The sequence below is a fragment of the Artemia sp. Qi Xiang Cuo genome, chromosome 20 (genome assembly GCF_049724085.1).
Source record: "Artemia sp. Qi Xiang Cuo chromosome 20, ASM4972408v1, whole genome shotgun sequence".
Classification (NCBI taxonomy): Eukaryota; Metazoa; Arthropoda; class Branchiopoda; order Anostraca; family Artemiidae; genus Artemia; species Artemia sp. Qi Xiang Cuo.
This window is the reverse complement of record NC_142813.1, coordinates 53,820,403-53,848,395: the sequence shown is the minus strand read 5'-3', so window position 1 is coordinate 53,848,395 and position 27,993 is coordinate 53,820,403. Positions and strand designations below refer to the sequence as shown.

At 34.1% G+C, this 27,993-nt stretch overlaps 1 protein-coding gene across 1 annotated transcript in view; it reads right to left on the bottom strand.

The window, feature by feature from the left end:
- Positions 1 to 27,993, bottom strand: part of LOC148940360 (arrestin homolog) — a 50,668-nt gene that overhangs the window by 11,250 nt on the left and 11,425 nt on the right. The window contains exons 5-6 of the mRNA XM_089106351.1: positions 12,586 to 12,743; positions 6,396 to 6,542 (exon numbers count right to left, since the gene is read on the bottom strand). Of these exons, the coding sequence (XP_088962477.1) occupies positions 6,396 to 6,542; positions 12,586 to 12,743 (305 nt within the window). The remainder of the gene's footprint in view (positions 1 to 6,395; positions 6,543 to 12,585; positions 12,744 to 27,993) is intronic.

Genomic DNA, 27,993 nt, shown 5'->3' with positions numbered 1-27,993 from the left:
CCAAACGAAAAGCAGGTCCTCCCAGAATGAGGTTGGTGGAGGTTGTAAGGGAGAATTTAAGGGAAACAGAAACTTTTTAGGAGAGTGTAAAGAGGCAGGCCTTAAATGGATACAAAAGGGGGAGGAGCGTGCGTAGCTGTTTTGGCCTCATGCAGCTTGGTACTGCAGTGTGTTATTATTATTATTATGATCAGTATTATTACATTGTAAAAGGTGCTTAGTATTTTCACCAGCATGTAAAACTATAAAAAACAAAATTTTGAAATCGATAGATATATTTAAAAGAATCGGTTTATTATGCTGATTCCAAAAATTTAATATTCATAAAGCTTAATTTTATATATAAAAGGCTACCAGCATGAGATAATTTAACAACTGATTTTCGAAAACGGGGAAAAACCATAAAAATCAAGATGTTTCATGTAAGCCACACCCTTAGATTCAGCGTATCAGAGAACCCTACTGTTGAGGTTTCAAGCTATCTGCAAAAAAAAATAATGGAATTTCGTATTGTTTGCCAGAAGAAAGATCACGGATCCGTATTTACTTTTTTTTTCAGGGGTGATCGTATCGAACCAATTGTCCTAGAACATCGGGAAAAGGCTTATTTCGACGGGAATTAAAAGTTCTGGTGCTCTTTTCAAGTGATCAAAAAGATTGGAGGGCAACTAGCCCCCTTACCACACCTCTTTTTTCCCAAAAATTGTTAGATAAAAATTTTGAGAATTTTGTTGAGCCATTTTGCTCCGCAAAACTATGTCTTTGAAGATAACATGACCCCTTCCCCAGGGCCATTGGAATAGGTCTTTAAGGTATAAAATTGGCCCATTGTTTATGTATTGTCTTTGTTATTGGGAAGTAGGCTATACTGACATTTTTTAGCTTCGGTTTTTTTTGGTTAGGATCGGTTTACACGGGGATAATTTTACAAGGGGAAGAAAATTTACATGGGTGAGGTTTCCAGGGCAAATTTTACACCGGAGGGATTTGACATAATTCCTATATGAAAGTCTTTTTATTTGTCTTACTTTCTCTTTGCCAACTCAATTTTGCATGCAAATATATTCCAGGGGAATTGTCGGGGGGAAATTCTCAGCTGTTTTCGATTTCCGAGAAAAAAATTCCATGGAAGGGGGGATTTCTGGAGTGATCAGAAAAATGATTAGATCATAAATTTTTTTTTAAAATGAGAGTATGCTAAGAATAATTTTTCAGGCTGAATCGTCTGCAAGAAATTCTACGGATGGGGAAGAGAGATTTTCAGCGGAGATGGAATTGTCCAGAAGGAATTTTAAGGCGCTTATATTTTTTCGTGAGAGGAGCTTTCTACGGAGGAGTTTCCTGTGAGAGGAGGGAATTTTTCATAAAGGGTTAAACAGATTTACCAGCATTATTTTGGAAAAATATCAGAAATTAGACAAAAAAAAAGTTTTTTCAACTGAAAGTAAGGAGCAACATTAAAACTCAAAACGAAGAGATATTATTCCGCATAGGGAGGGGTTGCACCTCCTCAATACCTTGCTCTTTACGCCAAAGTTTGACTATTCATCCCAATTTCTTAAGAACGACTCCTGAAACACAAGAGCCGTTTAATTTGAATAGGAAACATTTTTTTATAGCTAAAAACTTGTACTAAAGCTGCCTGGGGGCCCATGACCATAAGTTATGTAAGTTGCCATTGCTTACAGGTGGATTTATAGGTGGGCTAAAAGGAGGGAACGCTTGATCTCGGTCTTACTTGACACTTACAGGGTTTGTTTCCTGAGCCAAGAGAATCATTCTTATTTACTGGAAAATTGAGGATGTTAAGGAAATAGACCAAAAACTTTTTGTCCTTGATTAATCTGAGGCTTACAACTGAAAGTCCCTGGGCTAAGGGGAAAAAAATGTACAAAAAACTGGGTTCGGGGCACAGGTCGTCCAAAACACACCACAAAACTCCTTTAACGATTCGCTTGAAGCTGTCCCAAATGGGGGCACTTTCAACCTAAATGCATAAAAAAAGGAAGGAACTATTGCTTATCTAAAAATCAGGCCAAAAAAAGAGCTAAAAAAAAACTTTGGTTTCCCAAAGGCTTGAAACTTACTTGTGTATGATTCTGGGCTAAAAGGACCTGGGCAACTCGCTCAAGTTTAAGCCGTGTAAAACTCTAGAACAAAACCGGTCTCTTCGTTAGTTTTTTTCAGCTTAGCTCGAGACAAGACAAACACAAGTGATAGAATATATGGGAAATACGTAATTTGGGGCTATATAAATGCACATAGGGGGGGGGTAAAGTATTTGGATGATTTGAAGTCAGAAAACAATTCTTACTTCATAACATGCGGAATAATTGTACCTACGTCCCCCCCCCTCCCTAATGTGCAAATATATAGCCCAAATTTTGTTTCTGGGCTTTATATTTGCACATAGGGGGGGGGGGGGAGTATTTGGATAGTTTGAAGTCAGAAAAAAGTTCTTTCCTGGTATATGGCCTAATAGTATACACATCAAAGGAAATAGGTTTTTATGTTAATTCCAAACTGCATGTTGTTTCTGCTTTTACATTTCAAAGATATGCGTTTTAATAATTACAAGTCATTTTGCGAAGTGATCTTCCTAATATGGCAAAATGAAAAATATTTTATTTAACATTATGTTATAGTGAAATGAATATTTTATCTATTATTTTATTAGTATTAGTTAAAAAACGACTTAAAGTTTGAAGTTTTGAAATATCTGTAAGAATTATAAATCCATTGCAAAACTATACAAATTATACTGTTGTCTCTTCAATTTTTTTTTGTTCTGTACAATTTTTGAAAAGCTGACACGCCTTGAAAGATGGTATCTCTGATTTCAGGCTTCAGCTTGCAACCTTAACCTAATAAACAATAATTCATTCTAGAAAGAATTATTACTAACAGTAGGTAAGCGATTCCAGTGATGCCAGGCCAGGGTTTCCAACTGGACATTTTTTATGTCCAAAGGACATATTCCTATGTGCCGGGACGTAATAGGGCAAAAAAGGATATATTTTAGAAATTTGGGAGATATTTAGTAAGTTTATGACAAAAAATAGAATATCTCCCTGGTGGATACATATTTTTGTAAAAAAAAATTTCATTTATCACCAAAGTAGAGTTAAAACTACTTATCTAGCACTTAATTTACTTAACTACTTACTTTCTACCAACTTTTTACGCTTTATACAGTATTTTCCAGAGTCGCTTGCTCTTTCCCGCAGACAACTATCTGAAAATACTCTTGAAATTCTTTACAAGTTTGTGTTCTTTCATCTATAAACGATTTTATTTCCTCTTGCTTTTACGCTAAAGTCAAAATAATCGGCAAGTAGGCACCTTTTTCGTTAACAATCGCTTTCAGCTTCCAATAGTCAAGCAAAAACATTTATCTATTTATCAAGTACTGCTAACTAAAAATGAAAAGTTAACAAAAGAAAAAATTGACGAGTCTTGACGATCTGAAATCAATTTGATATCAATAGATGTATAAAAAAAATTAGCTTATTGTGCTGATTCCAAACATATCATATTAATGACGTTTAGTGTTGCCCATCAAAGGCTACGGGCATGAGAAAATTTACCAAATTTTTGAAAAAGGTGAAAAATACCCCCTAAAAGTCAAAGGATCTTAATGGAAATCACGCCATCACATTAAGCGTATTAGAGAACCCTACTGTCATGGTTCCAAGCTCCTATCTATAAAAATGTGAAATTTTATAGTGTTTGCCAGAAGAAGGATCGCGGATTCGTGCTTATTTGTTGTTGTTGTTGCTTTTTACAGGAGTGATCGTATTGAAACAATGGTACTAGAATATTGCAAGAGGGCTCGTTCAAACAAAAATTAAAAGATCTAGTGTCCTTTTAAAATGTCCTTTTAATTGGAGGACAACTAGCCCCCATCCCACACTCTTTTTTCCTGAAAATTGTCTGGTCAAGATTTTAAGATAACCATTTTGTTCAGTGTAGTTGAAAGGTACAATAGATATGTCTTTGGAGATGACATGACCCCTCATAACCACCAGAGGAAGAGCCGCAAGTAATGAAATTTGCCCATTTTTTACATATAGTATTTGTTTTAGGGAAGTATACCGACATTTTCCAGGGGGGGGGGAAGATATCTTCTGAGGAGGAATATTCCAGTAGTGTTTTGTCGTGGTTTACCATGTCAATTTTACATTCTCTTGACGTTTCAAAGTTCATTTAGATCTTTTTCGTTGAAAAGCAAGAGTTGGAATATTTCAGTAGTGTTTTGTCGTGGTTTACCATGTCACTATTAAATTCTCTTGACGTTTTAAAGTTCATTTTGAATCTTTTTTGTTGAAATGCAGGAGTTGGTTTATTTCAGTAGTGTTTTTTCATTGTTTACCATGTCACTGTTACATTCTCTTGATGTTTCAAAATTCATTTTACGTCTTTTTCGTTGAAATGCAAGAGCTGGTTTATTTCAATAGTGTTTTTTCATGGTTTACCATGTCACTGTTACATTCTCTTGATGTTTCAAAGTTCATTTTAGATCTTTCTTGTTGAAATACAAGGGTTGGAACATTTCAGTAGTGTTTTTTCGTGATTTACCATGTCACTATTACATTCTCTTGACGTTTCAAAGTTCATTTTGAATCTTTTTCGTTGAAATGCAAGAGTTGGTTTATTTCAGTAGTGTTTTTTCATGGTTTACCATGTCACTGTTACATTCTCTTGATGTTTCAAAGTTCATTTTAGATTTTTTTTCGTTGAATTGCAAGGGTTCGAATATTTCAGTAGTGTTTTTCGTGGTTTACATTGTCACTGTTACATTCTCTTGATGTTTCAACGCTCATTTTGGATATTTTTTCGTTGAAATGCAAGTGTTGGATTATTTTAATAGTGTTTTGTCATGGTTTACCTTTTCACTGTTGCACTCTCTTGGTATTTCGATGTTCTCCTTTAATTTATACGTTGAAATGCACGATCTGGATTGTTTGAGTAGTGTTTTGGCGTGGTTAATAATCTTACTGTTACATTCTCTTGACGTTTCAAAGTTCATTTTGAATTCTTTTGGTTGAAATGCAAAAGTTGGTTTATTTCAGTAGTGTTTTTTCCGTGGTTTACCATGTCACTATTACATTCTCTTGACGTTTCAAAGTTCATTTTGAATCATTTTCGTTGAAATGCAAGAGTTGGTTTATTTCAGTAGTGTTTTTTCATGGTTTACCATGTCACTGTTACATTCTCTTGATGTTTCAAAGTTCATTTTAGATTTTTTTCGTTGAAATGCAAGGGTTGGAATATTTCAGTAGTGTTTTTCGTGGTTTACCATGTCACTGTCACTTTTTTCGTGGTTACCATGTTACCATTTCTCTTGCGCTTTTCTTTTTTGGAAGTTTGAGTTTGTAGTGGTTTTCAAACAAGCTTGAGGATCTTTAAATTGGTAATTGGTTCCAGATACCAATAAAAGATACATCTGGACATGTCTTCATTTGTTCCAGAATGGTCTCTGTCAGTGACCTCTGGGATTTTATTAAGGAAACATTGAAACACTTTTTGTATGTAATTTTTAATAGCTTGACTAGTATTCATGCATTTCACAAGTTTTACCTGACATAGGGTTACCATATAGATCTTATGGTAGAGGCTCCACCGTGCCGGGTAAAGAAAGTAAAGCCTCGAAACCCGTTAAGGCCGGTGGTATTTCTTCTGATGAGCCCTAAATGGAAGATTCTACTTGGAAATATTTTGCTAAATTTAAGGTGCTTTTGCTTGTAAATTTACAACGACTTACATTTATTGATGACGACTTTGCATGGACTTGGACATTTCTATTTGGTTGACGGTTTGGGTATACTGTTTGGTCCTAGGTAGTTGGATAGATGGGTAAGGTAAAAGCCTCCTCGTTCAAGTGCACATTTGTCTCAATTGCTGGATTAGGACGACAGTTTTTTTTTTTTTTTTTTTTTTTTTTTTTTTTTTTTTTTTGCCAAGTAATTACCTATTAAACATAATATATATATATATATATATATATATATATATATATATATATATATATATATATATATATATATATATATATATATATATATATATATATATATATATATATCATGATTCTCTAATTATTCTATATAGTTATATAGTTAATGTGATTCTCTATAGCTATAGGCCTATAGCTAAAAAGATTACATAGTTATAGTGATCCTATATAGTTATATAATTTTTATGATTCTATATAGCTATATAGTTATAGTAATCTTGTAGCTACAGTCATTCTTGAAAAATGGCAGCAATTGACGTTGAACATTTACACATAGCCCTTGTACACCACACCAGCAGGATTGTCCTTCGGTCCCATCTATATCTATATCTATATTATCTATATCTATATCTATCTATATCTATTTTAAGCTACTTACAATGTGGTTGAAGCCAAATCACACTTTTCATCTTTCATTCGCCCATCCAAAGCAAGACCTCTCCGATCCGGCGAAGCTGATTGTATACTTGGTGTCACAGTGAATGTCTTTGAGAAACTGGAGCCCGGAGCTAAAGGACAGCCTTCACTAAAAGCAATTAATATATCGTTAAAAAAAACTAAGATGAAAAATGTCTCCTAAGGACTAAGGTTGACACAAAACAACTATTTCTACGATAGACAATGTTCGTAAACTATTCCAATGTGTAATTTAGTTACCATTAACTTCACAGATTGACGTACGCAGGGGAAAGGCCCCAATCCCTCCACCCAACAATACTAAAATTTCAAAATCTCTGGTTACTTCTTCCTAAAATTATAAATAAAATTTAGTTTTTGGATTATGCCCCCCCCCCAAAAAAAAAAAAACCCTGATCACATGCCTGGCTTTATGCATGATTTTTATGTCATCCAATTTTTTACCTTGAACAATCGTCTATTAGCTGTAGGTAATTTTAATTGTAGTTTATACACTCAATTGCTACACTCAATCATAATATGTATAATTTCCAATATTTTACCCTCAACACTTGTCTATACATGGATGTTGATGTCGTTTAAAAAAAAATCTAACCAACAAATCATAAACGTCGGCAATATTCGTAAATGACATCAACGGGTAATTTTAATTTTCGAGACCTTCGCACATGATTCTTGTGCCATTTGGTCTTTTCATCCTAAATACTTGACTATCTCATGGCTGTCATTAAAAAAAAAAAAAAATCTGAACAGTAATATGCTAGTGAATTGTATCACTTAATCAGTATCTTTATATAAACATTGAATAGGTTTTTGAATCATTACTCTTATAAATTAAAATTAATACTAACGAAAAGGTAATACTCAGTGAAATATATATAGATCTCCAAGTGGATTTACGAAGTTCTTTTTTTAATTTTGAAAGAAGTTCTTTTCAAAATTTCATCTGAAAAATCAAAAATAATCCTAAGGGGTGAGTTCAACATTGACTTAATCTCCGACTTATAGGATCACTTTTCAATTGGAGTTCTGGTTCCACTTCCCCAGAATTCTAAACGACAAATATTTCACGATAAACCGATATTGCAATAAACACCAGCAGAGCTTGACCCCCCCGATTAAAATCTGAATACTACTTCTTGGGATTTTCTATTATCTGAAGATGTTAATTCAGGAAAATTATGTTAAGATATTTGATCAGTTTTACTGTATTATCAAAAGCGAGTTTTTGGAACATGGTAAGAAATTTCAGACGATTGGGTCTAAGACATCAACACCCATAGCCCCGTGGACAACAGGTGGAATCCTAACGTCAATTTCAGACGAAAATTCCGGACGAATCGGTCTAAAAGATCAGCACCCATAGCCACGTGGACAACAGGTGGAATCCTAACGTCCATTTCAGACGAAAATTCCAGACGAGTTGGTCTAAAGATCAATACCCATAGCCCCTTGGACAACAGGTGGAATCCTAACGTCAATTTCAGACGAAAATTCCAGACGTGTTGGTCAAAAGATCAACACCCATAGCTGCGTGGGTAACAGGTGGAATCCTAACGTCAATTTCAGACGAAAATTCCAGACGAGTCGGTCTAAAGATCAACACCCATAGCCCCATGAACAACAGGTGGAATCCTAACGTCAAACAAAAAATTATATATTTAAATTACTCATTTAGAATCATTTAAATTATACCAAAATATGCTAAAATCACTGACACGCAAAGCTAAAGTGGCGTATTTTACTAGGAGACTTGTAGATTCTGGAAACAATGTCACGAAAACATGGGATGTGATAAAAGTGGCCACAGGTAAATAGATATCTCTGAAAATAGATGATAATTTGATTACAGCTCAAGGCCAAGTTTGACATCAGCTGACGAAAATTTTTGCTGAGGCGGGAAAAAAAACAGCAAAAGGTATGTCTCCTTCTTGTAAAGCTCAGTCTTGGGAACAGTTCCCTGGTCCTCCGTGCTCTAAATCAATGGTTTCCGATCCAGTTACAGAGCAGGAATTAGCAAAACCAATTTTATCCCTCAAGAATTCTTCTGCCGCTTTCGACCAAATTCCTGCAAAAGTTATGAAGTTCATTCCTCCATCAGTTATAAAGCCACAGTGTCACTTGGTTAATAACAACTAGGTGTAATACCCCAACGACTCAAGTTGGAACGAGTGATATCTCTTTTTAAAGGAGGTAACCGTGAGGATTTAGGAATTACAGGCCAATATCTCTCCTTTCCGTCTTTTCTGAAATATTTGAAAACCCAATGTTGAAGCGGCTAATGAGTTATCTCGACGCTAAACTGTTTTTCCATAAACATCAATTTGAATTCCGTACAAAACATTTAACGAAAGATGCGTGCAATAGGTTTCTTCAGTTCATGCGACAGTCGTTGAATTCTGGTATCATACTGGCAGTCATTTTTCTCGACTTCTGGAGTGCCGCAAAGGTCAATTTTTGGGCCTTCACTAGTCCTCATTTATGTCAATGACCTCTATCGACTTTTTACTACCACGACACCAAATCTCTTCTGCGGATTATCTCATAAATGTGATTCCCGGATTGCACCAATAGCTGCATCTAATAAACATGAAGAATTAATCGCATTCGCTGATGCCAGTACGCTAGGTTCACCGGCTACAGATGAAGAATCCCTTATACTAAAGTTACAAACGATGACCGAGAAAGTTTATCATTGGTTTGATAGTAGTTTTTTTTTACTTATGAATGTAAAAAAGTTATACCTACTTAATTTTTCCCGTATAGGTAAGAATTGTCCTGCAGTAATGCATGTTCCTACTTCAAGATATCCTATATGCCGCCCATCTGACCGCTACATTCGATTCCTTGGGCTTCTTCCGGATAAAAATCTAACATTCAAGGAGCATATTCAGATGATAAGGGTCAAGACTGCAAGAGGACTGTGGATCATAAGAAAATTAAAACAGATTTTTCCTTTTTCTTTTCTCTGTCTTTTATACCTCTCTCTTATTTGTCCTTATCTATATTACCGCTCATCTGTTTGGATGTCTACTTGTGCATCTCTACTTTCCCCGTCCGTAATCTCCAGCTGAAGGCAGCAAAGTCCTCCAGTCCACCGCTTATGCTCCTGTCCAACTCTTAAATATGAAGGATATTTATACACTTTCGCGGTGTTTAATGGCATTCCCTTATTTCCGCGGAGATCTACCAGTATCTTTTTCTGTTTCAACGACTGAGTGAAGTCAACCTGTATGCAGTTCAAAATTGGGAGGATATACTGCTTCCTTCCACCCCCTCAGTGCGTTCAGACTTTGGCCTTGCTGTTGCTGTGGGGCATACCTGAACTCTATTCCTGTTGGGTTTTGTGACTCCCATACCTTTGGTTCCTATAAAAAAACACTTAAAAAAATATTTTGTTGGAGAGTAATAGTTGATTGTACAAAATCCAAAATAATGTAGTTTTTCTTATGATTTAGCGTTGGTTCTTTATGTCGGGGACAAAATGAGATTTTTTGTTGGTTTTAGGTTATGTGGAGATGGTTTGTCTTCGTGTGAGCATTTGCGTGAGCAGTACATCTTATTTATTTTTGTCTAGGCCTAGTTCAGTAGCCTGCAAATGATCAATACGTAGTGTTAATTTTTTTCCCAGTTAATGGGCCTCAGGGCCCTTTTGAATTTTTCTAGGATTGTAGGGCCTTTTATATTTATTAAAAAAAGAACTTAGAACTTGAATGAATTTTCTGTCCTTTAATTTTCATCCTCAGCACTTGTCTTTTATTCTATTACATTTATACCTTTAGTTGACTATGGACATACTAATAAAGTCCTGATTTTGTTCTGATTAAAAATTAATTATTTTTATTGTTTAATTGTTACATACTCCCACTCGCCTATATTTGTCTAATATCCCTACTGATAGCCTTAAAGGATAGTTTGTTAGGAAAAAATATAATCAAACGGCTGCAAAAGACTCGGCCCAATAGTAACCAGAAATCTGAAAAACGGAACTTTGAAAACAGTGGAAAAAGAATTGGCTTTTTGGGCTAATTTAAATTTATAAAATTCAATAAGTTTACTGTTACTCATCAAAAGCTACGAGCTTGAAAAAATTTCCCTGATTTTCAAAAAAGAAGGGAAACACCCTCAAAAGGTCAAGCGATCTTAATGAAAATCACGCCATCAGATTGAACATATCAGAGCTCTACTGTAGAGGTATTTAAACTCATATGTACGAATGCGTATTTATTCGTTTTTATTTATTCGTTTTTATTCGTTTTTCCACGGATTCGTATTTATTCGTTTTTTCCAACGTTGATTGCATCAAGCCAATGGTTCCAGAAGATTGGGAGAGGGCTGATTCAAACAAACATTGAAAGTTCTAATGCCCTTTTGAGTGTCCAAAACAATTAAAGGGCAAATAGACCACATCCTATGCCCCCATTTCCCCAAAGACATCTGATACAATTTCGAAATGTTGATTCAACATAGTTGAAAGGTCTAATAATGATAACTCTTAGGATAAACTGCCTCCCCACCTCATCCCCTGGGCAAAGGGCTATAGGTTATGCATTTTGCCCATTGTTTACGTATAGTATTTGTTATTAGGAAACATACAGATATTTTTGGGGGAATTATCTGCCGAGGGGAATTTTCTACTGGGAGAATTTTCCTGAGGAGGAAAGATTCCGGGGGGATTTCTCGACAGAAATTTTACACGGGGAGAAGGGGATTCCCTGGCATGTCTTGAAAAACGGTCAGAAATTAAAAAAATTTTTTTTTTTACTGAAAGTAAGGAGCAACATTAAAACTTAAAACGAGCAGAAATTGTTCCGCATATGAATGAGGCTGCCCTTCCTCAACCCTTGCTCTTTACGCTAAAGTTTGACTTTCCGTCACAATTCCTTTAGAAAGACTGCTCAAAAACAAGGGCCGTTTAATTTGAATGAGAATTATATTTAAATAACTTTAAGACTTTAGCGTAAAGAGCAAGGGCTGAGGAAGGGCAGCCGTCCTCATATGCGGAATAATTTCTGTTCCATTTAAGTTTTAATGTTGATTCTTACTTTCAGTTGAAAAAACTTGTGTCTTTTTATTTACTACTCCAAAGAAATATCTGATAAATGGTTGTTCGTTTAGAAAAAAGACCCCAACAAAAATTCTCATAGCTGTGGGTATAGTTCGTGAATAATATCAATGATCAATGGTAACTGTCGTTGTCTTCAAAAGTGGTTTTATCTTCTCCAATATTTTTGTCTCAACGCTTGTCAATACTATGGATTTTGCTGTAGTTTATGAAAAACTTAAACAATAATCTCCAGGGATATGGGCAATATTCTCAGATTGCATCACGGTGCAACTTCGATCAAAAATACATTCGTACATGATTTTTATGTCCTTCGGTTTTACCCTTAACACCCTTAATACCTTAATACTTTACCCTTAATAGCTGTTGCGGTTGTATCTATCTTTAAGGGGTCGATACACGTAGGATTTTTCGGGCACCGATTTCAGCAGCTCATAGGGCAAACGATATCAAAAACGAAGTCATTTGCGCGAGATTCTCAAAACAAAATATCATGGACACCATTAGTCAACTGTATATAGTCCACCATTAGTCATTAGTCAATAGTTGTATGATTGGTCTCAACTTATTATTTAGTTCTTTTATTATTATTATTATTATTAAGTTCGTTTATTATTAAGATTTTTATTCCTTTTCAATTTTTATTTCATTAAAAATTTTAATTAATTTTTAAATTATCTTATGGAGTTCTTTTATTATTAAATATCTAACTTTTATTATTTTTATTTAGTCCTTTCTATTTTCTTGTTGAAGAGAGGGAAACAATTAGGAATTTCTTTTTTTTTAATGATCCCGGTGTCGTTTTGTAAATCGGCACCGAAAATTGGCACCGTAACCGCGCCGATTTGGTAAATCTGCGCCGAAAAAAAAGCTACGCGTGTCGAGCCCTTTCCATTAGAATTCTATACCACTATTAGCAAATAAAAAGGGGACGTCTAAAGATTGTGCATACCCAAGCAATCAATACAACATGGTTAATGACATTAAACGGTTCGTCTCAGTCAAAATCTGTCCTTGGTGTAAAATTAGTTTTAATTTTAGACGGTCAAATCGTAAAGCGTCAACTTTATTACAAAAAAAGACTTACGTGGTTTCTAAACTGGCAACTGTTGTTTTGTAAGTTCCATGGTCAAAAAGGCAAACATCAATGCATTGTTGTATTGTAGCACTTATCTTCTTGACCGTTTTGTTGCTTTTATTGAGGATGGTCAGGTTAACGGGAATAGACTCTCCATGGTGAAATACCTAAAATGATTATAAACAACATTTTTTCAATTTTCTTTACTCATTTATGTTTTCATTATAATTTTTATTTTATTTTTACAAAATCATGCATGAAAAATTGCAATCGAGGAGTAGTTCAGAATTTCATAAAAAGAAAGAAATACAGGCATCTTATTTTTTTCCTGAATTTCTGATATGTGCCAGTCTGAATCTGAATAAAATCGCGGACTAAGAAAGTCTGGACAAAATTGGACATGCTATATGATATGTAGAGTTTAGATACTTAGCTATAGAACTTATAAAGCTATAAGCTATCTGCTACCTTCATAGCCAACGATTTTATTGAAATTGAGAAAACTTAATCACAAGAACAGAGATAAAATCATTTTTTACTTTTATTAAGAGTGCTCATTAACACTCATCTGATTTTTTCTGAATTTCTGAAGTGTACCAGTCTGAATCTGAATAAGATCTCGGACTAAGAAACTCTGGACAAAATTGGACATGTTCTATGATATGCAGCGTTTAGATACTTAGCTATACAACTTACAAAGCTATAAGCTATCTGCGACCTTCATAGCCAACGATTTTATTGAAATTCAGAATATTTAATCTCAGGAATTGAGATAAAATCATTTTTTACTTTTATTAAGGGTAATAACATTAACTAGAATATACTCCATGACTGAGTATCTAAAATGTAAGCAAATATACAAAATTGTCACGTGCAAAATTGCACGTGATAAATCGAGCAATAATCGGATATGTGTTTATAAAAAAAATAATCAAAATATTTTTTTAATTTCTTAAACATAATATTCTGAGTTTCTAGTGAAATCTGGGGCTTTTTAAGTTCCAGGAACATAAAAACAAAAACATTACTTGCCCCATCTATTCATACCTGGAAACCGCGATTTTCTAAGATTTTTACTTTGGTTGTTTAAAAATTAACGGCAGCACCACGTTCTTGTCAGGTACGCCGTTACTTACGTCATTCTTGTCAGTTACGTCAGTTAAACCGTGATAATATATATACAAAAATGATTACTTAATGTTGACAACGTGTTACGTCCACAACATTGAAACACTGACAATCTATTGATTCCCAAAGACACCAAAATACACAATCAAAGGAAGCTACGTCTTCTTAAGCTGTTAGATGCAATATGTTTTTAGCATTTTTTGCTCGTTTTTACCTTCTTTTATTAATGTGATGTCCACTAGTACCAAAAAATGGATAGCTGCATTTGTCAGGTTTTCCTCCTTAAAAAATGAGTTTCTGATTTTTCCTATTTTTAAGATATTTTTAGTCTTTTGATTTTCTACTTAACCAATTCGAACAATCAGATTTATTTTCAATGCCCTTAGTACTTCAAGATCCGGATGTGCGTTAGGACTTGCCAAGCTGAGCTTTTTCTAGCAAAATTCCGAACATTATATTTCTAAAAATTGCAAAAATAATTTTTAGCTTTTATCAAGGATGATAACGAATAAATACTCCATGATGAAATACCTAAAATACAAAATATAAACCACAATTTATGTTTCAATATAATTAAGTAATTATAATTACTATCTTCTATACTTATATATTAGCATAAAAGGGCGCCGGTAGAAAATTTTCTAGGGGGGGGGAACGCTAAAATATCAGTGGTGGTGGGGTGACAGGGAATATATTTGAGGATTTTTTTTTCGTACGAATAAGTTTATTTTTAGATGCTTGTATAAAAAAACTCAAATAAAAAGAGCAATTAAATTTCTTGCAAAATGAAACAAGGCACAGTACATTTTAAACGACATGGATTCCAGGCAAAGGGATCAATTTATTTAATTAATAATATTATTATGCATTTAATCTTAAAATAAAATCAAACTCGAACCAAAATTACTGAAAGATTTATTGCTTCCGTAAATTATAACAGATGTAGACTTCTCTTTATGAAATTTCCTACGCCTTAGAATAGTTTACAGAAGGAGTAGAGATGCTCAAAAATCATCCTGCCTGCATAGATATCACGTTTTGATTTTATAACGGCCATGTAAAATGTACCTATTTCATAACAGAAAAATTCTTCCTCCCTTGAATTTAAATCCTTTATACATTCAGACATTAAAAAAATAGAGTAGCGAAAGAAAAACAAAATTTAAACTTACTGTCCAGATGCCAAATTTACCCTCTTTCTTTTTAGTGTCCTATTCAACTCAATAAAATGAACGTGAAAAAATGATCTGATTTTTGAAAAAAGGGAAACACCCCTCGAAAAGCAAGCAATCTTATTGAAAATCCCTTAATTAGATACATCATACCAGAGAACCTTACCATAGAGGTTTAAAGCTCCAATCTTCAAAATGTGGAATTTTGAATTTTTTTAAGAAGAAACATTATCGATTCATGTTTATTTGTTTTGTTTTTCCCTAGGATGATTGTATCCAATCGAAGGCCCAAAATAATTTAGAGGGAGCTCCTTCGGATATTAAGTTAATGCTCTTTTTTAATTGACCACATAGATTGTACCAGTGAAAAGTCTTGTTTACTAAATATTTTAGGACACCAAACTACGACTTTCCCCAGAAGAGGACGAATTTGCAATCAATTTAAATCAAACAGTTCGTGGTAACGAACTGTAAGTAAGGAGCGACCCATCTCAATGGTAACCGAAACTCTAAAAAACGGGATTTTGATACCAATAGATACATCAAAAGAATCAGATTTTAATTCTGATTTCAAATATATAAGTTTCATTAAGTTTAATCTTACCCATCAAAAGTTACGTGCCTGAGAAAATTTGGCTGATTTTCGAAAAAAGGGGGAAAGACCCCTAAAAGTTATAGAACCTTAATGAAAATCACACCATCATATTCGGCGTATCAGAGAACCCTACTATAGAGGTTTCAAGCTCCTATCTGCAAAAATGTGGAATTTTACATTTTTGGCCAGAAGAAAGATCACGGATGCGTGTTTATTTGTTTTTTTGTTTATTTTTTTTTTGTTTTTTTTCCCAGGGGTGATTGTATCGATCCAGTAGTCTTAGAATATCGTGGGAGGGCTCATTGGAACGGAAATTCAAAATTCTAGTTCCCTTTTTAAGTGACCAAAAAAAATGGAGGGCAACTAGGCCCCCTCCCACGCTCATTTTTTTCCCAAAGTCACCCGATCAAAATTTTGAGATAGCCATTTTGTTCAGCATGGTCGAAAATATGATAAAAATGTCTTTTAGGATGACTTGATCCCCCAAAGTCCCCAGGGGGAGGGCTGAAAGTTATGAACTTTACTCAATGTTAACATATAGTATTGGTTATTGGAAGGTATACAGACTTTTTTAGAGGAGATTTTTTCTGGTAGGTGGGGGAAGGAGAGGGTCGGGGGCTATATGGGAAGATCTTTCCATGAAGGAAGTTTTCATTCGGGAAGGGACATTGCTATGAAGGGGGCGCCGGATTTCCCAGCATTATTAAAAAAAAGATCAGAAATTAAATAAAATCAACTGATTGTGATTAAGAGGTCATTTTTAAAGAACTGGAAAAAAAATTCGAACTATAGTTTAAAGAGCAGGGTATTGACTAGGGGGCGAACCCCCTAATATACGTGTTAAAAATTTATGAATATAGAAGTTCGTTACGTAAGTTAATTCTAAGTTACGTATATTTATTACTAATAAAAACGTTCGTAAATAAAATTAAACAAGTTTCGAGAAAGCCATTTAACCAAATATAATATGCAAATTTTGTTTTAATTATTCATGTACGGTGAGCCAAAATCAAAACCTGCATTAATTCAAAAACGTTCAAAAATTAAATAAAAAAAACAAGTTTTTTAACTGAAAGTAAGGAACGACGTTAAAACTTAAAACTAACATAAATTTTTCCTTATATTATAGGGGCTGTCCCCTCCTCAACGCCTCGATATTTACTATAAAGTTTTACTTTTTAAAAACTATATTTTTTTAAACAATAAAAAAACTTTAGCGTAAAGAGCGAGGCGTTGAGGAGGGGACAGTCCCCTTCATATACGGAATAATTTCTGTTCGTGTTAAGTTTTAACGTCGTTCCTTACTTTCAGTTAAAAAAACTTGTTTTTTTTATTTAATTTAAAATTCTGAAAGCTAATTTAAAAGTATCAATAGCTATATTTTAGGCTTCCCAGTTGGAAAAGAAGTAATGCAACACGGTGGCAGTACTGGATTCAACCAAGCTGATTCGCTTTATTTGTAATGAAAATAGGCTATGTTTGGTGTAATTGTGATTCAGCTATAATGAGGGGGAGGGCGGTGGTTCATTGTTTAGGTGGTTAGGGTAGATTCCTGAAAAAGTATATTTTAATGGATAAACTGCTTACTTTTCCCGAGGCTTCAGATAAATGTTGAAAAAGGTGGTGGGGGGGGGAGTAGGAATTAATTAGATTCTTTCAAGAGGTTTCAAAGGTGGAAAATGCAAGCCAGGTCATCATCAGCCCCGCCAGGAAATTTCTTTGGGATGGCAAATATTGCTAGGAACTTAGTTCTCAGCAATTTTAAATGGTTTTATTTTCTTTTTCTATTTATATGAAATATTTCAATGTAATTAAACAAATGTATGTAATGTATTTATCGATAAGAAAATCCTATTGTAAAGGCTGTGATGGCTTCAGTTATGTAGAAGATTAAAAGTCACAGAATATCCTTCCATACAAACAATATTTATACTTTTTCTATAATAATTTCTATATAAAAATGATAATTATTTTTTATAATATAAATATAAAAGTTAAAATTAAAATAAAATATAAAAATATATATAAATATAAAATATAAAAATAATAATAGCAAAATAATAATTTTTCTATATAAAAAATATTTATATTTTTAACAATATATACTTCTTTTTCTATTTATACGAAGTTCTTTAATGTATTCTAACAAATGTATGTAATCATCAATAAGAAAAACTTTGCATATATTAAATACGTAACCTAACCTGACTAAGGTATCTCCCCCCCCCTTAACCCTGAAGAACAACAGTTTAAATATTGTATACGCAATGAAAACCCCGTCATGGATTGCATTACTCTATAGCCGTCTCTTAAATTAACCCGTCAAAAACGGGTTTTTCGTGATTGGTTTCCTTGTAAATGCCCATATAATGGGAAAGTACCGAAACTACCCATAAAATGGTCAGGAGGGGGCCGAACGAAAACAGGACGCTCGTGCACATGAAGGTCAGAGAAAAGTACATTTGCGTTATCTCAGGAACGGTTGAGGTTATTGAGTTGATATTTTCAGACAAGATGAAGGTGATAATAATACCAAATTGAAATATACGAGGTCCCTCAAAATTATTCTGACATAACACAGGAAGAGATTAAGACAAAAAAAAAAATTTTATGTAATATTTGATATATCTTTGATTTCTACTTTACATATTCTTTTTCATTTATTTTGTTCATGAAGGCATCCATCACTTATTCTTGATTTTAACTTTACGTATAATTTACTTAAAGCTTTACTATTTGGGGTTTTACTTTGTATAAGTTGTTAGATTCTTTAATCTGTTCAATAATTACACTTAGTAGTCGTATCCTACCCTCTCTTATTATCACCCTCTATAATTATGTGTTGTTTCTTTGATACTGGGCAAATATCATCATTTACACACGTAAATGTCACATATGACATTTTTGCATTTCTGGGATGATTAAAGAAAACCATTTGCTACGTTGCTCTCGTGGGAGGATTAGTAGGGCAGTATATGTTCAATACTTTCAATACTTTAATCCTCTTAATGTACACTATCCTGCTGATGTAGAGGTTGTGATGGCTTCAGTTATGTAGAAGATCAAAGGTCACACAGAGTTTCAATCCATACAAACAATACTTCTCCCTTTCATCCAACAAAAATACTTAAGTAATAATAATAACAAGGACTTTTTACCAGAATTACTATTCATCGTCAATTTTTTAAGGATATTCAAATTTTATCTAAAATTGATATTGCAAATTTAAACGTAAGACGGTACTAATCAACGGACATTTTTGATTTGCATATTTTAAAAGCAATTAACCAGGGATTTAAAAGACAGGTATCTCAAATTATATCTTAGTTAGACAAATTATTAATCTTAGTTATATTATATCTTAGTTAGGCTTAGCAAATTATATCTTAGTTAGGCTTAGTTAGGCAAATTATTAATCTTAGTTATATTATATCTTAGTTAGGCAAATTATATCTTAGTTACCTGGGTATGAATTGGAAAACAATCAGAAAAAAAGAGCTTTTCAATTCAAAGCACAGAACCAATTTAAAACCTATTTGAACAGATTACTTTCTATGCTAAGGGGGCAGTCTCCTCCTTAGCTCCTTATTCTTTACTGTGAAGATTGGCTTTTTTCAAATTTTGAAAGAAATTTTGAAATTGGAAAAATAAGATTTTTCAATGCACGAAAAAACTTTTGTTTAATGAGCAAGGTGTTGAGAAGGGGGCAGTCTCCCTTATATACAATCAATCAATCATTTATTACCCACAACTACAAGACAACAAGTAGTACAAGTGGAGTATAAACATAATAATAAAAAAGAAAAACAAAAAAGAACTCAACACACACTAGCAACTAAGTTAAACTAAAAAAAGAACTGTAAATTACGGTTATAAGGGACAATTTTAAAAAATGCATCTGCAGAAAGATTTTTGTGTAGGTCACTGAGTTTTCGAGTAAAATCCGTGACATAGACGATTTTAACTAGATACTAATTTCTAGGTCATGGTGGCAGAAAAAGAAGAAATTTGCCAAATTTGAACTATGTAACTTAAATCTTTTTCAAATCCTTTAGCTTAAGAACAGAATGAACACGCGAAAAATAAAGGACAGAGTGATCAGAAAAAGTCGAGAATAAGCGCCCAAGAGCTATTCTGTTATATTTTCCACGGTTTGCTGCAATTTTTGTATAACTGAACTGAATTTTTCTTACTGAATTAGCAACAATCTGTTTACGAAAGAGAGCTAGAGAATTAGAAACAGTAATACCAAGCCACTGAAAGGAAGAGACAGAAAGTACAGAAAATTCATTATATACCAGAGGAGTAGACGAAGACAATTATAAGATAAGAATTCACACTTGTCAAGATTCAGGCATAGACCAATATTTAGGAAAGACTGAGAAACTAAAGAAACCATCGTAGAAAGAGCAGACTTAGTACGACTAATCAACAGAATGTCATCAGCATAGGCAATGTATGAAATATCAGTAGAACCAGAAAGATAAGTGCCTCAGATCTTTTCCAGAACAGTAGAAATACAAATTTTGAAAAGGGTTGGTGATAAAACACCTCCCTGTCTTACACCACGAAGCACTTTAATAGTTGTTTCTGGAGAAAATTTCAGGCGGAGGTAACAATTAGAATACCAAAACCGTAGAAGGTAAATAACCGAAAAATTAACACCAGAAAAAGCCAAAGAAAAGAAAAGCTGGTTATGAACAACAGAATCAAAAGCTTTTGAAAGATCAAGTGCACAGAGATATATGCCTTTACCCTTAGAAGAATTAGAAAGTAGAATAGAAGAAAGGACACGATGAGCATGTTGGCACCCCACACCAGGTCTGAAACCAAGTTGATTTTCACCAAAGAAAGAAATATTTTGAGTTATATTAGGTAAAAGAATATACTCGAAGACCTTGCCAATATTGCAAGAAACAGAAACTGGACGGTAAGAAGAGCAATCTGTTGGCGGTTTACCTCTTTTTAAAATTGAAGTCACGCTGCCACACAAAAAGCTTTCCGGGACGACAGAAGATGCCAAGCACATTTGAAATAAAAGATTTTAGAGATACCATTTTAGAGATACCATCAGCAGGTTTTTTTCAGGTATGAACCTGAAAAAAACCTGCTGATGGTATCTCTAAAATGCATCTAACTCTTCAATGTGCTGAACTTGTGTCACATCTTGCGCTTTTATTTCCATCAGCATCAATAGATTTCGACTTAAGATGATTCAAAGCATTCAAAACTTCACAACGCGATATAGGCAAAACAAAGCGCTGACTTAAAAAATCTAGGGTCAATTTTAACAAACGCTTCACCAAACTTTTTATGAACAGAATAATTCAAAACGGAGAAAATCTTCGAATAATATGCATGCCAAGAACTTGGTGGAATAGCATTACTACTTACATCAGAATCGTCTGTTTTACTTGAATTAATTACTTTCCTCTAATCATTAGGCGAAGATGGAAAATCAAGCCCTCGGTATCGGACACTTTTTAGATACTTCTTAAATTCTAATTTAGTTTTTTGTTTAATAAGAAAAATATTACAAGACCTAGGCTGACCAAATTTTCTCTAAATGTGTAGCCAAAGTTTAGTTTTATTTTTACAGGCCTTAAGGTTAGGGTCAAGTGACCAAAGAGGCTTTTGAGTAGTCTTTCGGATTCGCTTTAGTGGGACAGAAATTTTTTCAGCTTCTTTCATAGCAGAGAGGATAGAATGATAATATCCGTCATATTTCATATTTAGCATAAATAAAATTCTGACTACACTGCAAAAGCTGATAAGGAACATAAATCGTACTTAGAAGTGAAGCCAATGTTATAAGATAAACAGAAAAATTTGCATCATTCCAATCAGGCTTATAAAACCATTTAGAACATACACCACGACTCTTATACATACTCCCAGAACAAACAATAGACTTTGATAAACAAAAAGACAGCGGAAGGTGATCAAGATCTTTCTCATCAAAATGAACCGTAACTGGCGAGCAGAAAAGAGCTGCAGAACAAATAACGTGACCAATGTCTGATTTACTACCCGAATGGTGAATATACGTATAATCATGGGACTTCCGAACAATTTTATAAGCCGGGAGAGAATCAAAAAGCTGACCATTCCTTACATTATCAGTAACCAGATCGGTATTAAAATCACCAGCAATAACAAAATGCAACCCGTTATCCGATATCTTTTGAATTAAAGTTTTAAGACCATTACAAGCACAAGAGAAATTCTGAGGTGAACGAATGGAACGATTATTATATGGCAGATACACATTAATTAATACAACAGTACCAAGACGCACCGCAAGAAAAGTGTCATCTGATTGGAAAAGCACAGGACTCGCACCAGAAATATTTTTCTTAAAAACACATGCTAAACCGCCAGAATGGCGGCCACACGTAATTTTAGCTGGACGCACAAAAACAACGTGATCACTGCTTCGTCTCAGAAAATTTTCGCTAAAGGCGGTCAGTAAATGTTCTTGGAGACAAACAACGTCGTAATTAGCATACAGATCATCAATAAAAAAGTACTTGCCTCTCGTTCCCATATTCTTAAATGAGACTATACTTATTTCCGGATCCATTTCTGAGAATAGACTTCATCGGTGATCTTCTTAATCACAGGGCGTCGTAGGCTATAAGAAGGATGAGATCCTCCACAATTGGCACATTTCGGAGATTCCGTACAACGATCACTGTTCGTAGATAAATGCGGTCCAGCACAACGAGCGCACTTGGGAGTGCTACTAGTACATGCACTTTCCAAGTGCCCAGGGGAATGACACTTGAAGTAACACTTTGGCAATTGCTTGAACTCATAAACACGGAAGTTTTCATACCCAATCTTCACACCGTTTCGCAGAAATGACCCTTTAGTAATCGCGTCTGCAAATTCAAGCTTAACCGATTTGCTTGTTCCAAATCTACTAGACACGAGTATACCGAACTGGTTCCGTATTATTTCAAGGTCAAAATAAGATGGGACCTCTCGAATAACACCAGAGTCTTTTTTAGATAAAACTTTTACACTAGAACAAGGTAGAGCTTCCTTTGCTGATTTGTAAAAATCTTCAGCTGCAGATTTCTCAATATTCACCGTCCACCGCTTTTTAGTCGCTCGCACTCTGGACACCAGCTGATGACCAGAAACTGAGTCTATTACTGATTTTCGCTTTAGCGGGATCCCATGCTCGGACAGGGGATCGGAGATCAAAATTGTAGTATGCGTATCACACGCAGCAGGTTGGCTAATCACAGGTATTTGAGGAAAGTTCAGATTGTACGAATCAATCTTGGCAGAAACTAGCGAAATCGCTTGCTCAAGGCTCGTAAGCTTGGCTGTGACGTGTGTAAACGCTGTAGCAGAGATAACAGGGACTAATGTTGGCCTTTTGATGACAAAACAAGGGAGCTGTTTCCCATCGGCATCATATTTCTTCATAAAGTCTATAATATCTTGCAGATGACTGAGAATTGCATTAGTGCCCCTTCTGACAGGGGGATCATTTTAATTCACAAAACTTCATAGCTTTGCTTTCTCTGACTTAACAGTTTCCAAATCTTTAAAAAAGTCCACTCCTTTCCGTAAAATAACGGCTTCATCAACACCACTTAAATTTTCAAAATCAAAGTTCAGCAGCGGTGAATACAGAAGCTCGGAAACGCTCATCTCGTTATAAATTCACTTCAAAAATAATTTAAACCAACACACGCGAAGTACACGTGATGGTCAGGCGACGAGGGCTGAATAATAGTCAATTAAGTTCATTAAACATAAACTTGCCACACAGGTTTGTTTATAATCCAGGAGAAAGCTATTTTTTTTTCGTCTGCATTGATATAATCCTTTGCAATAGGTTTGAATCCAAAACAGGTCTTTTCACCATGAACCCTGAATGAACATACAGAGCAATTTATATTTGTTTTAAGTTTTAAACTAGCTGCTTACTTCAGTTGAAAAACTTTTTCTATTCGCTTAAGTACATTTCATGAAACTGTAAAGTTTTATGAATATAAAACTTCTGGTAACGCAGAAAAAATGATGAATATTTCAATGATCTCTGTTTGGATTTTGAGTGGTAATCAAACAGTTCGTGGTACCGAACTGTAAGTAAGGAGTGACCTGGCTCAACAGTAACCGAAACTCTAAAAAACATATTTTGATATAAATATATATATATATATATATATATATATATATATATATATATATATATATATATATATATATATATATATATATATATATATATATATATATATATATATATATATATATATATATATATATATATATATATATATATATATATATATATATATATATATATATATATATATATATATATATATATATATATATATATATATATATATATATATATATATATATATATATATATATATATATATATATATAAAATTGGCTTATTATGCTGATTCCAAATATATGTTTCATTAAGTTTAGTTTTACCCATCAAAAGCTACGAACCTGAGAAAATTTTTCTAATTTTCGAAAAAAGGGAGAAAAACCCCATCGAAGTCATAGAACTTTAATGAAAATCACACCATCGGATTTAGCGTATCAAAGGACACTGCTATAGAGATTTCAATCTCATATCAGCAAAAATGTGGAATTTTGTTATTTTTGTCAGAAGAAATATCACGGATGAGCGTTTATTTGTTTCTTTTTTTGTATTTTTTTCCATGGGTTATTGTATCGATCCAGTGGGCCTAAACGTCAAGAGAGGGCTGATTCTAACGGAAATGAAAAGTTCTAGTACCCTTTTTAAGTGACCAAAAATTGGAGGGCAACTAGGCCCCCTCCCATGCCACTTTTTCCCAAAATCATTCGATCAAACCTTGAGATAGCTTTTTTCTTCAGCATAGTTGAAATACCCGATAACTATTTCTTTAGAGATCAAATAACCCCCTAAGGCCCCTTGTGAAAAGTTTTTACGTTATAAAATTTACCTATTGTTTTATTTGCTATTGGGATCTATGCATATATTTTTCAAGTGGGGAGGGGAGGACGGATTTTCTGCTTGAAGGATTTTACACGGGGAAAATTTTCCATGGAGAGGGAAGTTTTCAGGGGGTGAAATTTTCAGGAGAAACTGTACACTGAGTTAATTTGCCTGAATTCCAACACAAAATTTCTTTATATGTCTTGCTTTTCTTTACCGATTCAATTTTAGCCTTGGTGATATTAAGGTTAATTTTCCAGGGTGAACTTTTACCAGGGTTGAATTTCCCAGAGGATATTATTTGGAAAGGGGGGTTTTTCCTTGGAGTGGGAGCCAGGTATCCTGACGTTATTTAAAAAACGATCAGAAATTAAATAAAAAACATTTTTTCAACTGAAAGTAAGGAGCAACATTGAAACTTAAAACGAACAGAAATTTTATGTACATGAGGGGAGTTCCCACCTCCTCAGAACCTTGCTCTTTACGCTAAAGTTTAAATTTTGTCCCAAAACAACTCCTGAAACGCAATGGTCGTTTGACTAGAACAATATGTAACTATTTTTAAAGGGCCAAAAAACTGTAATGTGAAGAGTAAGGTGTTGAGGGGGGGGGGGCCTAATATACGTAACAATTTCTGTTCGTTTTTAGTTTTAATTTTGCTCCTTACTTTCAGTTGAAGAAACTTGTTTTTTATTTAATGAAGCTTAGAGACAAATATTTTTATAAAGGCAATGGAAAAAATATGTCAATTAAAGTAAAAGTATATAAAATGAAAAAAAGTAATTAATTATAAAAAAAATACACAACACAATAACCTACTTACCCATCAAAAGTTACGCGCCTCAGAAAATTTGCCTTATTTTCAAAAAAAGGGGAAAAAAAACCCCTAAAAGTCTTTGAACTTTATGAAAATCACACCATCAGATTTAGCGTATCAGAGAACCCTACAGTAGAAGTTTCAAGCTCCTATCTGCAATTATGTGGAATTTTGTATTTTTTGCCAGAAGAAAGATCACGGATGCGTGTTTATTTGTTTGTTTCTTTTTTTTCCCAGGGGTGATCGCATCGATCAGGTGGTCCTAGAATATCACGTGAGGACTCATTATAACGGAAATTAAAAGTTATAGTGAACTTGTTAAGTGACCAAAAAAATGGAGGAAAACTAGGCCCCCTCCCGAGCTCATTTTTTTCCCAAAGTCATCCGATCAAAATTTTGAGATATCTATTTTGTTCAACACGGTCAAAAAATACAATAACTATGTCATTGAGGATGATTTAGTCCCCCACAGTCCCCGGGGGAAGGTCAGCAAGTTATGAATTTTGCCCAATGTTTACATATAGTATTGGTTATTGGGAAGTATACAGAAGTCTTCAGGGGGATTTTTTTTGGGTAGTTGGGGGTGTGTCGGGTGTTACGTGGGAGGATCTTTCCATGTAGGAAGTTTTCATGGGGGAAGGGACATTACTATGAAGGAGGCGCCGGATTTTCCTGCATCATTTAAAAAAAAGATCAGAAATTAAATAATTAAAAAAACTATTTTAAAGTAGAATTAATATGCAACTTTTGTTTTGATTATTCATGTACGGTGAGCCAAAATAAAAGCTGCATTAACTCAAAAACATTCAGAAATAAAAAAAAGTTTTTTAAACAGAAAGTAAGGAGCGACATTAAAACTTAAAACGAACAGAAATTTTTCCATATATTAAAAGGGCTGCCCCCTCCTCAGCCACTCGCTGTTTACGCTAAAGTTTGACTCTGTCTCGCAACTTTGTTTTTAAAAAACAATAAAAAACTTGAGCGTAAAGAGCGAGGGGTTGAGGAGGGGGCAGTCCCTCCTCAACGCGTATTTGTTATTGGGAAATCTCTTATAGGAGGGGAGCTGCTCCCTTCTCATTACGTGAACCTTTACGCTAAAATTTGACTTTTTGTCCCCATTCTTTAAGAATAACAACTCAAACACAATGGTGATTTAATTCGAATGAGAAGCTTTTTAAAGCGCTGAAAATTCGATACTGGTGGTTAAGCGTACTATTTTATATACTAATGAGAGACAAAACCCACCAGACTGGTTATTTTCAAGAGACCGCTATTGAGAATTGGAATGCAAAGAGTAGCTTTCATTGCGTTTACGAGATTTAAACTGTTGTTTTTTGGGGTTTAGGGGGGAGGGGAATGTGCCTAGGTTAGGTTACGTATTTAATATCTGATATGCTTTACCCCCCACCAACTAATGTGCAAAATATATAGCCCAAATTTGTTTCTAAACTCTTATATATTCATCATATTTTATTTTATTTCATTAGCATTAACCAAACTTGACTTTTTAGAAGTACCAAAGCGTAATGAGCGAGGGATGGAGGAATAGTAAGCCCTCCTCATATACGGAACAATTTCTGTTTGTTTAGGTTTTAATGTTTCTCCTTACTTTCAGTTGAAAAACTGTTTTTTTATTTAATAAACGAAAACACGGGGCCACTATTACTTATAAAAATTATCCGGGTTTAGCCAATCTAGTTACCCTTAAAGAAAGGAGAGCGAAAATTCCCTTGATTTTCGCTAACAATGCCCTTCATAACTTTCGGACAACTAGCCTTTTCCCTAGTCAATATTCACCCCTTCGAACCCGCCTCCCGCGTTCTGCTTCAACAAAAATCCTCCGCTTTGCCCCAATATAAGTTTCCACTGAAAGAAAAACTTTCATCCCTTACATAGTCGACATATTCAATCAGTGAATATTAACTCCCCCTCAACTCCCCCTCCTCTTTATCTTCCTTTTCACCTTATATTTTTAATGTTTCATTTTTGCAAGTTTCGAGCTTTATATTTTTTGATCACATAGCTAAATTGTTTCTGTCTAAATTATTTCATTCCCTTTTTAATTTTATGAGTTTTTCTCCGTTTTGACATTTTGCTGATTCAACATTGACCTTTAAATTTTTGAGTTTTAACTGTTTTTGAAATTTTACTTACTTTACATTGAGCCTTTTATAATTTTTTCCTTGTTGTTTGTTTTCGGTTTTTCTTCGTTTTATTGGCGCTAAAGTGCAAATACGGCCCATTTGGGTTTGTGATAGCCATTTTTCAGAAATAAATCTTATCTTATCTTAAGTCACTGCCTTCGAGCGGATAAAACCTTTAATTTGTGGTAAAATCAGCCGTTTTCCAACTCTCGATGATCATCTGTTCTAAAAAACAAGACCGAAAAAATACATAGAAGACGATCGCTCATTAAAATTCCTCCTTGGTCCTAACCAGTTTACTCTAGGTTCACACATTTGCGTTTATTTCTTACACAAAACAATATAAACACAGCGGGTCCAGCAAAAACAGATTACTAATTATATTAAATCAAGTCAGTCTATTAATTAAAAGGAAAACGGTAAAATGAAAAATATGGAATTTAGTAAAAAGTGACTTTTGTGCAAAAAAGCAGAAAACCAAGAAAAGCATCAAATCTCAAGAAAAATGTTAAGACAGTCACTTGAGGAAAATGTGCCTTTATAAACCTAGGCTTAAAGCGTCTTCCTTTGTAATCTACAAAAACCGCAAAAGATTC